Source organism: Marmota monax, unplaced genomic scaffold (assembly GCF_021218885.2).
Source record: "Marmota monax isolate L192 unplaced genomic scaffold, Marmota_monax_Labrador192_F-V1.1 WCK01_AAM20220418_F8-fsc00021, whole genome shotgun sequence".
NCBI classification, from domain to species: Eukaryota; Metazoa; Chordata; class Mammalia; order Rodentia; family Sciuridae; genus Marmota; species Marmota monax.
The window spans coordinates 2987781-3001921 of record NW_026695228.1 but is presented as its reverse complement, the minus strand read 5'-3'; the positions used below and the strand labels follow the sequence as shown (position 1 = coordinate 3001921).

Here is a 14141-nt window from a genome sequence, read left to right as displayed (position 1 = left end):
TTTCCATGACACCATCATACATATGGGGCCAATCTAAGAGAACTTGGTAAACAACGTTAATTGATTTTCTGCAGTTATGCCAAAGCATGGAAATAACCCTTAGACAATACAACTGTATATTTCAGAAGTATCATTTGGAACAAGCAAAATTCAAAATTTCACAGTTCTCATTTTTTGATCAGAAAGTAAAGACAAATGAATTCTGACCCCTTCCAATGGGAGAAAAACTATTAAAAAGAAGAAGATGATAGCTGACAAACACCTTTTTCTTTGAAGAGAAGGAATATAAAATATTAGGTTAATTAGCAACATCTAATCTTTTAGTCTCAAACTCTTACAAAATATGGAAACTATATCAACAAGGTATATGCACTTATTTCTGCTTAGTTTCTGAGTCATTTATTACCTATATCCCACAATGACATACTTCATCTGAACTTCTTTATCTTATCAACTTTCACTATTAATAACCAACTCCTTCACAGTAGATGTTCATTTCTCAATACCACCAAGTTCTTGAACTTCAGATTGTACAAATTGCTAGGTGTGAAAACTTCCCCTTTTACTCAACAAATCGAAAAGTAGATCAAAGCAGGAAATCAACTTATGCAATATGACATGTCAAATTTAGAAATCTGCTATAAACTACAATATAACCATAATTTCTTAAATGAATTAACGAGTTTCATTTACTTTATTTGGTAAAACTTTGAAACTATGTTTTCCAGAAAGTATAATTTTCCACTGATATCTAATAAAGAAAAAAAACATCAATGTTATAGGGAACAGAAGAAGACATTTGATAGAAGAACACAAGACAGTTTGCCTGTGGCCTACTTTGCATTGTATTACCTGACTTGTTTTTTTTTCTCTCATATACATCTAGAAGATAGCAGAACATTTTAAACTTTATAAATGTTCTCCAATGCTTATCTCCTCCCTATCTCCACTGGTTTTTCTTATCTTACAATATTTCATAAAATTTCTACAAAGAACATATACTACTTTGATAATGAGGTGCAGGACTTTTTATATTGAGAGCTATTCACATAATTAAAAAAATGTAGCGTTTGCTCAAATCAAACCATGTTTCTTAATATGGCCTTCAGAATCAATTCACTCAAACATGCAAACCAGATCAGATCCATAATTTTTTTTTTTTTTTTTTTTTTTGGTGGAGAGAGCAGAGGTAACATTTCCCAGGATGATCACTGACCACCTCCATCAGCTTATCTCTGGCTAAACTTTGACTGAAATTTAAATTCACTTTCAGAACAAGATTTGCAAAAATGAAGACATTAACATTAACATAGAGGTGGAAGGCACATTTTAAAACAGACTTACAAATACTGAACAATGGCAATACTAGAAAAAATATAGAGGCTGCCAAGGTAATTAACTGCACTTACTCTTGAGGTGATCCCACAGATTCCAGCTTCAAAGATGGTGTTCCTGTAGAGTTCTCAGTACTCACCTCCATCTTTATAACTGTACTACTGTCACAGTGTTAGTAATTTCCAAATCCTACCAGCATCTCAATTTTTTTTCATGTAGTCAATTTTTTAAATTTTTTAAATTAATTTTTTATTTGTTTTAATGAGTTATACATTAAAATATACAATGCATTTATGCACTTTGATATATCATACACAGATGGGATATAATTTCTAATTTTTCTGAGTGTACATGTTGCAGACTAATATTGGTCATGTAGTCACATATATACACACAATAATAATATCTGTTTCATTCTACTCTTTCCCCACATCTCTTCTCCTCCTCTCCCTTCCCTCTACCTAATCTAAGGTAATGCTATTCTTCTCTAGTGTTATTGTCTTATTGTGAATTAGCATCCACATATTATAGAAAACATTAGGCCTTTGGTTTATGGGATTTACTTATTTCACTTAGCATCATATTCTCCAACTCCATCCATTTACTAGCTATCCCACTCCTCGGTTTATACCCAAAGGACTTAAAATAAGCATATTACAGTAATGCAGCCACATTAATGTTTATAGCAGCTCAATTCACTATAGCTAAACTATGGAATCAATCTAGGTGTCCTTCAATAGATGAATGGATAAAGAAAATGTGGTATATATACTCAATGGAATATTACTCAGTATCCTGATTTTAACTTAAATTTTCTATAATTGAAACCTGAATTTTGCCATCCCATTAGTTATCCTACTTAGCTGACCAATCAGCTTACATTTATGATTGCGGAAGGAGCACAATAAACATTTCCAGAAAGAAGAAAGGAGTGGAGCTGGGTATAGTGGCACATGCCTGTACCCAGCAGCTTGGGAAGCTGAGGCAGGAGGATCATTGTGAGTTTAAAGCCAGCCTCAGCAAAAGTGAGAAGCTAAACAACTCAGTGAGACCCTGTTTCTAAATAAAATACAAAATAGGGCTGGGGATGTGGCTCAGTGGTTGAGTGCCCCTGAGTTTAATCTCTGGTACCAAAAAATAAAAAAAAAAAAGAAAGGAGTGGAAGAAATTATTTACAAATAGCATTTCATTCAGAAGCAGATATGAAGAAATGAGCTCAAAACAATCTCATTAACATTACCCAGCAAATAACTTGTAAAACCAAACTCCAGTTCAATCTTCTGTCTTTATTTTCCATCTTCTTTTTTTCATTAATACAGTTTACTTATTTAAAAATTCAACTCAATATTCTCCATCTCAAAGATCTTCTTGACTACATCATCCTTTTCTAACCACATGATTTCACCTGCACCAATTCTATTGCTCTAATCACAGAATCTATGCAATCTTTTTTCTCCTGCTAGATAACTGGTATTGACTGAATTGTTTTCTTCCACTGCTCCTCAAAGTTCAAATGTTGAAGCCATAGCCCACAAGTGACTATATTTTTAGATAGTGCTTTAAGGAGGTAATTAGCCCATTGTCCCAGCATCCCTATATATAAGGCACCTATAAAATTCTATAGTTGTCCTATAGAATTGACACTTAAGAAATTGCTCAACTTAAATTTTTATGTGTCTTATACAAAGGATAATATATATTATGGGTTATGATTAAATGAGGTCATGAGGGTGGGGCCCTAACCCAAGAGGATTGGTAACTTTATAAAAGAACCCCCGTAGCCCAACTGCAAGATGATACAGAAAAAAGGCAACCATCTTCAAGCTAAGAAAGAGTCCTCACCAGTAACCAACTCAAGTGCCACCTTGTTAATCAACTTCCTAGCCTCCAGAAGAGTAAGAACACCCCTCTAGCTCCTAGCACATGGTAAATGTGCAATAAAACCATTTAACTGTTTAACAAATAGCATGAATATTTAAGAGAATTTCAATATTTGATAGTCACAGATATTTATTCTACCAACAAACACTAGGAACCTATTATATAACAAATACTAAGTCAGAGATTACATATACAATAGTGAGTAAATATAGGTAAGCGTCCTTATTTAGCAGAAAAAAAATCTGAAATTCTCTACTCTCAATTACTCATTCTTAGATAATTAACATACCTTTTAATCTTTAAAAATCTCCCAGTAATAATCCTTTAGCAAAAGCACAATGCCAGGAGGTCTTAAAAATATTGCCCATCAATCTCTCTATTTAAAATGTGAAAATATAATAGGGGGTTCCCACAGAGAAGAAGGTTAACTTGGACAACAGTGTTCTCATTGGGCACAATATTGTTACCTGCATCAAGTTCTAGTTGATATTTCTCATCTTTTTGACATCTGTAAACATAATAGATTTCTACAAATTAACAACCTTATACAAAAATAAGGATACTGACTCACCCAATAACAAATAAATATTCTGTGATGAATTGACTACGCAGAGTTAAGAACCCATGGACACCAACAAGTATTCAGAATCATAAAAGTTTAAGGCTTGAAGAAACATTAACAAATATCTAATGTATCTTACTCTCCCTACTGCTCATCCTCAAACCTTTTACCACACAGTTTTGAATTGGTTAATGAAAAAATCTGAAAGAAAAAGACAAATTTAGGGCTGAGTCCACAATAGTGCATTGACTCCTTAACGGGCAATCTCCTGCAGTCTAGGTCTACTCTTTCTAGTCATCTACTCCCTAATAAGTTTAAAGAGGTGACATCACATGAGCTATATTTACTGTTTACTACACATGATTCTCCAAATCATGTTTGTCTTTCTCAAATTATTTCTGTTACATGTACACCCATTGTATCTCTCAGTTTCCTTTTATTTCTCAAGGGAAAACTTCAGATCTAGAATGAAACAAAGAATGTACACTGTTTATGTAAATTTTTGGTGGGTTTTAAATAATTCTAAATACTAAAAAATACATATATTTTTGAAAGTCTGGGAAGCAGTGACAATTTGCAAAAGCCTCCTACAAAATTGACTCTAAAGTAACAAGCAAAAACTGAACCAGAATTAGATTTGGGGAAGAAGAAGAGTGGGAAAATTCTAGAGAAAATTCTAGAAAAAGAAAAACATGTGCAATAATTTTAGGCCCATGAAAGCATGTTGGCCTGTTTTAGATACATCTTAGACCAATGTCATCCAGCCCAAACCCTGTATGATCATTATGTGTTCAAGAACTCCTTTCTGCCTCAATTAAGAGTCTTTATTTTCCATCTTCTTTTTTTCATTATCAAAGTTTACTTATTTAAAAATTCAATTCAATATCCTCCATCTCAAAGATCTTCTTGACTACATCATCCTTTTTCTAACCACATGATTTCACCTGCACCAACTCTATTGCTCTAATCACAGAATCTATGCAATCTTTTTTCTCTTACCAGATCTTACCACTACACTTGGACTAGTAATTTAACCTCTCTGAACTTCACTTTCCTATTCTGTAAAATGGAGATACTATTTTTGGATAAATGAGACTACTTTTCTTGATAATAAAATATTCAACAAACTTTTATCATTTGTGTCCTGCACATATTTTTCATTCTCCTTGAGAGACCATGAAAGGGACTTTTTTTTTCAACTTCAGAATCTCCGAAAGTTTGAAAGCATCCCACCTCTCAATACTTTGTGTTTTTCTCTAAAATGAAAGGAGTGACAAGAAGTCCCTCAGCTACACCCTTACATAAATAATCTTTAAAAAAGTACACTGGGTGAGGTTTACTGTAAGGGAAAAAAATTGAGAGAAACTGACAAGTTGGAGGAAAGATGAAAGTAAAGGAGCACTCAAGACTCTGAAGATCCTTTCCAAAGAAAATGACTGTGGCCACAAGGATAAAGCCTTTGAACTGTTAAGTTGGGCTTTAAGGATGAACTTGGGATCCATGAACTACCAAAAAGAAATGTAAAAGTGTGCGCTGGGACTCCAATGAATTTTTTTCTGTGGCAAGACCGTCTGCAAGACACACTGTTGCAAGAAGCAGGTGCCCCCAAAGGGGCGAAAATGAGGATGGCGATGAGGAAACCAGTCCCCCTCGGCAAGATGTTCCTAGGCCACAACAGGACGAAAGTTCAGACAACAAACGGAATGCGCCTCACCTAACACTTGAGAATGACCTACAACCAGGGGAAGACGCCAGGGCCGGCAGGAAACCCTGTAGCAGCCGGCCAGGCCTGAGGGGAAGTGTGAGAAAGCGGTGCAACCTCAGCTCTGCACCTTTCCCAGGCCGCGCCCCGCCCGCAGGCCCGCGGCGCGAGACCCGAGCCCAGGCCCTCGGCAAACCACGCTGGTCGTCCCCGTACCTGCGGGGTCGAGCGCCATCACGGCGGTCGCAGAAGGCAGCCTCCCGGAGGCTCAGGGCAGGGGCGGGGGTGGGATGGGGGAGGGGCTTGGGCTCGTTTGCACGTGCGCCGCCGCAGCTTCCGCGGTAAGAGGAGGAGCGGGGCGCCCTTCGCAAAGCCCGGCAAAGCTCCTATCCTTTACCCTGCCCAAGTTCCTACTTCCGTCGCGCATTGCGCCTGCGCCCCGCGGGCCCCGCCCCTAAACCTGTCCCGGGAGCTCAAGGAGCTTGCAGAGGCATTGACGAGGGAAGGGGGCGTGGCTGCGCGCGCTTCCGCGAGGACTGTCTCCCACCGCGCAGCCTGGCTTTGGGAGGCGTAGCGAAGGCTTGTAGTTCCGCATCTGGCACTTTGGAACTATATTTCCCTCCGCTGCTGTGTCAAAGTCCGAGCCCCCGTCTCCATACTCTCCTTCAGAGAACCAAATGAAACATCCGCCCTTTATTTTTCTTTGTCATTCATTCATAAAGCTCCATTTAATATTCGCCAGGTCCCACTTCTGGTTCTGAGTACTAAGGAAAAACAACTGAAGAAAAATAAGGCCTTTATTCTCAAGAGCACAGGATTAGCAAGCAAACCAAATACAAGCAGTACGCTGTTGAAGACCATCGGTGAGACGCAGCTCACACACAGTGTGCACAGCTCATCCTACCATTAAAGTGGTATATGATGTGCAAGTATTTTTACTCTTTCAAATCGGGGCCGGTAAGTACAATCTGAGCTCTAGAAGTAACTTTTGTGAAATAATAACCCCAGGGTATACAGTCCATTTTGGGTGATGTTCCAAATAACGACCCTGTCCTTTAAAGCTGTATGTTTTTTGAGAAGAAAATAAAGAGCCATCCTCCTTAAGCGCCCCAACTGCCCCTCTTTTCAATAAAAGAAACTTTCTGGGTAGCACTTGGACCTATTTGACTCACCAACCAGCATTCAGAAGTGATCCCTCGTCAAATACACGTTTAACTAGCTCAAGCCACCAAACGGTGAGGTAAGGCCAAGCACAGATGGGACAGATGTTTAGAAAAACAAGGAGCAGCTGCTTCTTCCCTGCAAGGGATTTAGGGCTTTCAAAATGATCCCCTCCCCACCTACCTGCAGTCCCTCCTCCCCTGCTGCTGCTTCCGCCTGGTCAGTTGGCAGAAAAGACAACGCAGTTGAGTGGGGCTGGGAAAGTGGGTCTCTGCTCAGCAGGTCTTCCGTTTAAGGGCCTATTTGGGCATAACAGCCCTGATTACAGCTGCAGGTCGAGGTGCCAACGTGAAGAATTAACGTTTCACTCAGCCAGGCAGGAAATCGGGTCTTTTTCCTTCTATGTTTTATAAATGTGCTTGGAGATACACGAAATTCACTCTAGTGCCCCATTCATTTTTCTGGTAGTGAAGGATTTAAAAAACAAAAGCAAATCTTACAGAGGAGATGAGAAGCCATATAACAACACAGGTCACACATTGAAGTAATTAAACTTAATCTTTATGCAAAGGAGTATCATGGTACATGGTAAAAGGGGCAAATTTAAAGAGTTTCAGTTAGAGAAACCTGGTACCTTCACTTGAATCCTGTATGCTGACTTATAAGTTTTGTAACTTGAGTAAGAGCCAGTGTATTTCTGGGCTTTATTTTCTACTTTGCAAGTTCATTCTTATATAGCACACTTGAAGAACCACTTTTTAGTTTTTTCCAAAACTATAACTTGAAACAGTATTACTTAATTTTTTAAATTTAAATTAATTCACTTTTCAAGAAACCTAAATAGCCAGTGTCTACTTTAACCTTATCCTAAGCAATAATACCTGTAAAATTATGGGTTTTGTGTGCCCCATAAAATTGACATATTACACCAGGAGGAACACTGGCAAAAGTAGGACCTCATGCCTAGTACATAAATGCCTCTCCATTCTTGTATAAATAGCAAATACTTTGCTTGGGTGACAGAATCTTTACAATCTAACTAAGGGAGACAAGTCATTTTTAAAGGAAAATTCTAGAAATATAATTGACAGTTCAAAACAGAAACAAAAAATTCTAACACATCCCATTATTGGAAGACAATTCTTTGGGCAGTGAGTTTAGAGAGGAGTTTAGAGAGGAAGTACACCATCCTGGACATTACAAATTGTACATCATCTAGCTATGATCCTACCTTCAAATGCAATCACATACTTAGGTACTAGGGGTTCAGACTCCACATATGAATTTTGGAGAACAAAATTCAGCCCATAAAACTCTTTAGTTCTTTATAAAAACTAAAACTCTTCCCTGAATCCCAAATCACTTGGGAAGAGGACTGCTAACCTACCTAACTTTGGCATTGTAATATGGCTTGGATATGAGATGTCCCCACAAAGTAAAAGATATCCCCATAGATGGGGTTGTGGCTGGAGGAGGTGGGCCACTGGGGGCATGCCCTGCCAGGGTGTATTTTCCCTGTGGCCCCATCCCTCCACCTTTCTCCCCTACCTCCCTCTCTCTCATTCCAAGAAGTATTCTTCTAGCACACCCTTCCACCATGATGTTCTGTCTCTACTTAGGTCCAAAGCAATGGAGTCAGCCAAACATAGACTGAACCTCTGAAACTGTGAGTCAAAATAAACTTTATCTCCCCTAAGTTGTCCTTGTTGGGTATTTTGGTCACAGCAATGGAAAACTAACATAGACATCTCCCCAATGCAATATACTTTGACCCTGTTTTTCTAATGGGAAAAAGAAGATATATAAATGATCATAAAGTATACGGGGGAAAAGCTTACTAATTATCAGGGAAATACAAATAAAAACCACAAATGAAATATCACCTCACATCTGACCATTATTCAAAAGATGAAAGATAAGTTTTGGTGAGGATATGGAGAAAAGGGAATTTATGTACATTGTTAGAAGGATAGCAAATTAGTATAGCCAGTATTCATACTGGCTATGAAAACAATAAGGAGATTCCTCAAAGAACAAAAATAGAACTATCATGTGACCTAGAAATCTTGCTGCTTCGTATATAGCCAAAAGATGTGAAATGAAAATGTAGAAGAGATATCTGCATGTTCATATTCATGCAATATTATTCACAAGATCTGCATGTTCATATTCATGCAATATTATTCACAAGAGCCGAGATTAGAATCAACCTAAGTGTCCATGGATAGGTGAATGGATATTTATTTATTTATTTATTTATTTTAATTTTAATTTTTTAAATTTTTTTTTTAATTTTTTATTGTTGGTTGTTCAAAACATTACATATTTCTTGATATATCATATTTCACACTTTGATTCAACTGGGTTATGAACTACCATTTTTACCCCATATACAGATTGCAGAATCACATCAGTTACACATCCATTGATTTACATATTGCCATACTAGTGTCTGTTGTGTTCTGCTGCCTTTCCTATCCTCTACTATCCCCCCTCCCCTCCCATCCCCTCCCCTCTTCTCTCTCTACCCCCTCTACTGTCATTCATTTCTCCCCCTTGTATTATTTTTCCCTTTCCCCTCACTTCCTCTTGTATGTACTTTTGTATAACCCTGAGGGTCTCCTTCCATTTCCATGCAATTTCCCTTCTCTCTCCCTTTCCCTCCTACCTCTCATCCCTATTTAATGTTAATCTTCTTCTCCTGCTCTTCCTCCCTACTCTGTTCTTAGTTACTCTCCTTATATCAAAGAAGACATTCGGCATTTGTTTTTTAGGGATTGGCTAGCTTCACTTAGCATAATCTGCTCTAATGCCATCCATTTCCCTGCAAATTCTATGATTTTGTCATTTTTTAATGCAGAGTAATACTCCATTGTGTATAAATGCCACATTTTTTTTATCCATTCGTCTATTGAAGGGCATCTAGGTTGGTTCCACAGTCTTGCTATTGTGAATTGTGCTGCTATGAACATCGATGTAGCAGTGTCCCTGTAGCATGCTCTTTTTAGGTCTTTAAGGAATAGACCGAGAAGGGGAATAGCTGGGTCAAATGGTGGCTCCATTCCCAGCTTTCCAAGAAATCTCCATACTGCTTTCCAAATTGGCTGCACCAATTTGCTGTCCCACCAGCAATGTACAAGTGTACCCTTTTCCCCACATTCTTGCCAGAACTTGTTGTTGTTTGACTTCATAATGGCTGCCAATCTTACTGGAGTGAGAGGGTATCTTAGGGTGGTTTTGATTTGCATTTCTCTGACAGCTAGAGATGGTGAGCATTTTTTCATGTACTTGTTGATTGACTGTATGTCCTCCTCTGAGAAGTGTCTGTTCAGGTCCTTGGCCCATTTGTTGACTGGGTTATTTGTTCTCTTATTGTCTAATTTTTTGAGTTCTTTGTATACTCTGGATATTAGGGCTCTATCTGAAGTGTGAGGAGTAAAGATTTGTTCCCAGGATGTAGGCTCCCTATTTACCTCTCTTATTGTTTCTTTTGCTGAGAAAAAACTTTTTAGTTTGAGTAAGTCCCATTTGTTGATTCTAGTTATTAACTTTTGTGCTATGGGTGTCCTATTGAGGAATTTGGAGCCCGACCCCACCGTATGTAGATCGTAGCCAACTTTTTCTTCTATCAGACAGCGTGTCTCTGATTTGATATCAAGCTCCTTGATCCATTTTGAATTCACTTTTGTGCATGGCGAGAGAAAGGGATTCAGTTTCATTTTGTTGCATATGGATTTCCAGTTTTCCCAGCACCATTTGTTGAAGATGCTATCCTTCCTCCATTGCATGCTTTTAGCCCCTTTATCAAATATAAGATAGTTGTAGTTTTGTGGATTGGTTTCTGTGTCCTCTATTCTGTACCATTGGTCCACCCGCCTGTTTTGGTACCAGTACCATGCTGTTTTTGTTACTATTGCTCTGTAGTATAGTTTGAAGTCTGGTATCGCTATACCGCCTGATTCACACTTCCTGCTTAGCATTGTTTTTGCTATTCTGGGTCTTTTATTTTTCCATATGAATTTCATGATTGCTTTCTCTATTTCTACAAGAAATGCCGTTGGGATTTTGATTGGCATTGCATTAAACCTATAGAGAACTTTTGGTAATATCGCCATTTTGATGATGTTAGTTCTGCCTATCCATGAACAGGGTATATTTTTCCATCTTCTAAGATCTTCTTCTATTTCTCTCTTTAGGGTTCTGTAGTTTTCATTGTATAAGTCTTTCACCTCTTTTGTTAGGTTGATTCCCAAGTATTTTATTTTTTTTGAAAATATTTTGAATGGAGTGGTTGTCCTCATTTCCATTTCAGAGGATTTGTCGCTGATATACAGGAATGCCTTTGATTTATGCGTGTTGATTTTATATCCTGCCACTTTGCTGAATTCATTTATTAGCTCTAATAGTTTCTTTGTAGACACTTTTGGGTCTGCTAGGTATAGAATCATGTCACCTGCAAATAGTGATAATTTAAGTTCTTCTTTTCCTATTTTTATGCCTTTAATTTCTTTCGTCTGTCTAATTGCTCTGGCCAGTGTTTCGAGAACTATGTTGAACAGAAGTGGAGAGAGAGGGCATCCCTGTCTTGGTGAATGGATATTTAAAATGTAGCATATATAGAAATACAACACTGTTCAACCATAAAAAAAGAAGGACAACCTGTTATTCGTGATACCAGGAATAAACCTGGAGGACATGCTAAGTGAAATAATCTAGGCACAGAAAGACAAATACAGAATGATCTTATTTACATTCACAATACAAAAAAAGAAATAATAGAAACAGGGTAAAATGATGGTTACCAGAAGTTAGAAGTTGGAGAGAGGGATTGAAGAGATATTAGTCAAAGGACACAAAATTTCAGTTAGACAAAAGGAATAAGTTCAAAAGACCTATTATACATCATGGTATCTTTGGTTAGTAACCATATATTGTATATTTGAAATTTTCTAGGATTAGATTTTAAGTGTTCTTGCCATGAAAAAGATGAATACATGGCATGATGTATATGCTAATTGATTTATACATCCCACAATGTATGTGCATATATATCAAAATATCCTCCTATATACCAGAAATAGAAATACCTGTAGGCAGGCTTAAAAAGTAGACCATGAGGGGCCATGCCCCTGGGGATTATATCATGTCCCTAGCTGCCCTTTCTCTCTGGCTGTCTCTCTTTCTCTCTGTCTTTGTCTCTGTCTCTCTCTCTCTCCCCCCCTCCCTCCCTCCTTCTCTCCTTCCCCCCCTCCCTCCTTCTCTCCCTCCCTCCTTCTCTCCCTCCCTCTGCATCCCAGCTGTCATGATCTGAGCAGCTTTCCTCCACAGCATATTTCTGCCATGATGTTCTACATCATCTCAGGCCTAGAACAATGGAGTCTAGTTACCATGGACTAAACCTCTGAAACTATGAGCCAAAAAAACAAAGAAATTCCCCCTCTAAATTGTTCTTGTGAGGCATTTTTGGCTACAGCAATGCAAAGCTTACTAACACAACCCTTTTGTGTGTAGAGGGGAGGAGAATCCAGAGGTATTTTACCCCTGAGCTATCTTCAGCCTTTTCTATTTTTGAGACAAATCTCACTAAATTACTGACTGGTCTCAAATTTGCAATCCTCCTGCCTCAGCCTCCTAAATCACAGGGATTATAGATGTCCTCCACCTCACCTGAGCTCTGTGTGTGTGTGTGTGTGTGTGCGCGCGCGCGTGAGAGAGAGAGAGAGACGTAGGAATTGAACCCAGGGCTGCTCTACTACTCATCTACATCTACAGATCTTTTTATTTCTTATTTTGAGACAGGATCTCACTAAGTTATCCAGGCTAGCCTTGAAATACCTCCTCCTACCTCAACCTCCAAGTAGCTGGATTACAAGCTCAGGCCCTACCAGATGTATATGCTTTTGCTCTATTACCCATGTCAAGATAAAAAACATTTCTAGTAGTCCAGAAGATTCCTGTTACAACCTCCCAGTAAAATCCCACCCTACAAAAGTAACTACTCTCCTGACTTTTATAAGCTTTCTTTAGGTGTACCTGTTTTGGAACCTTATCCCAATGTAATCATATAGTGTATATCCTTTATTTCTGCCTTCTTTGGCTCAGCCCCATAGCTATGAAATTCATTTGTGTTGTGGTGTATCTGTATATAAGTTCTGCTAGTTCTCATATGACATTTGATATAAATCACTTACCCTTCTGATCCTAGTTTCCTCATCTGTAAAAACAGAACCCATGCAAGGATAATTGAACTTATCTTTAATAATTGACCTATTACAAATACTGATAATGGTTTCTGGTACTTAGTAGGCCATTCATTAAATTGTAGCTATTGTTACTATGACAATTATCCTTTAATCTCCTATTTTCAGTTTTGGAAAATTGTTCATTTGAACTATTTTTATATTGTAAGTAACTTTTAAAATATTTAATAGTTCAGACTTACCCTGCCTTCAGGACTGAAATCTAAATATTAATATATTTAAATCAGTTTTATGTGAAACATCTTTCAAATGAACAGAGGAGATTTAGCAGTGTGCCCTATCACTTATCAGGTGAGAAAAAAAGGTGTGAAAAAAATCACCTCTCACCTCTGTGGAAAGCTTTCTATATTTTATGTTTTGTTTTTACTGTGTATTATTTTCTGGGTGGCCTCCTTTGAGACAGACCACAAATTTTCTCTGTGGTCAGAGACTTTTTATTCCTAAAAAAGGACAGAATAATGATAAAACTAATGATCATATATATTATAACATGGCTTATTTGGGATTTCTCTTATTGTGGTCTTGAGCAGATGCTATGACCCTTTATAGAATTTCTCACAGGAGCTGACAAACGTGACAAACAAAAGCAGTCGTGCTTTTGTTGAACTGAATCGGAAATATCAGTGACATTCTATTTAGATGGCCGACTGCAATGAAAGCTTGTCAGGGAACTTTTTTTTTTTTTTTTTTTTTTAGATATGAAGGAGATAAAGTCAATGAAAATCTTAGTGACCTATACTCCAATGTATTTTCACTCTTAATCTGAAAGAGTACAAACAGCCTGCATTCAACATCTACACCTCCCCTGAATCAGAGAATTCGTATATACCATACACGATAGTGAATCCAGGGATTAAAAAGGTAAAGCCACTGTCCTCTCAGAGAGAGACAAATGCATGAACCAAAAATTGCAACCCAACTTAATACAAGATGATGTAGGAGACCTGAGGAAGAAGAAATTAACTCAACTTCCAGAAGACTTTCATATAAATATTTCTTTGGAGTAGATCTTAAGAATAATTAGATATCCAATGAGAAAAAGACAAATGAATTCCTAGTTTACAAAGTTTTACTCTATAAAACACGTCCATTAGTGCAACCTGATAGCCCTTTGCTTCAACCCTGAACTTCTTTTTTTTTTTTTTAAATTTATTTATTTTTTTATTTTTTTTATTGGTTGTAACCCTGAACTTCTCACATGTTTCTCTGCCACTATTGTTTTACACACCTGCAGGGACTG

At 37.7% G+C, this 14141-nt stretch overlaps 1 protein-coding gene across 1 annotated transcript in view; it reads right to left on the bottom strand.

Annotated features, from left to right (window-relative positions):
- Cmc1 (C-X9-C motif containing 1) overlaps positions 1–5850 on the bottom strand; it is a 71610-nt gene extending 65760 nt beyond the window's left edge. The window contains exon 1 of the mRNA XM_046437665.2: positions 5697–5850. Within this exon, the coding sequence (XP_046293621.1) occupies positions 5697–5715 (19 nt within the window). The 5' untranslated portion in view covers positions 5716–5850. The remainder of the gene's footprint in view (positions 1–5696) is intronic.
- Positions 5851–14141: the final 8291 nt, after the last annotated feature.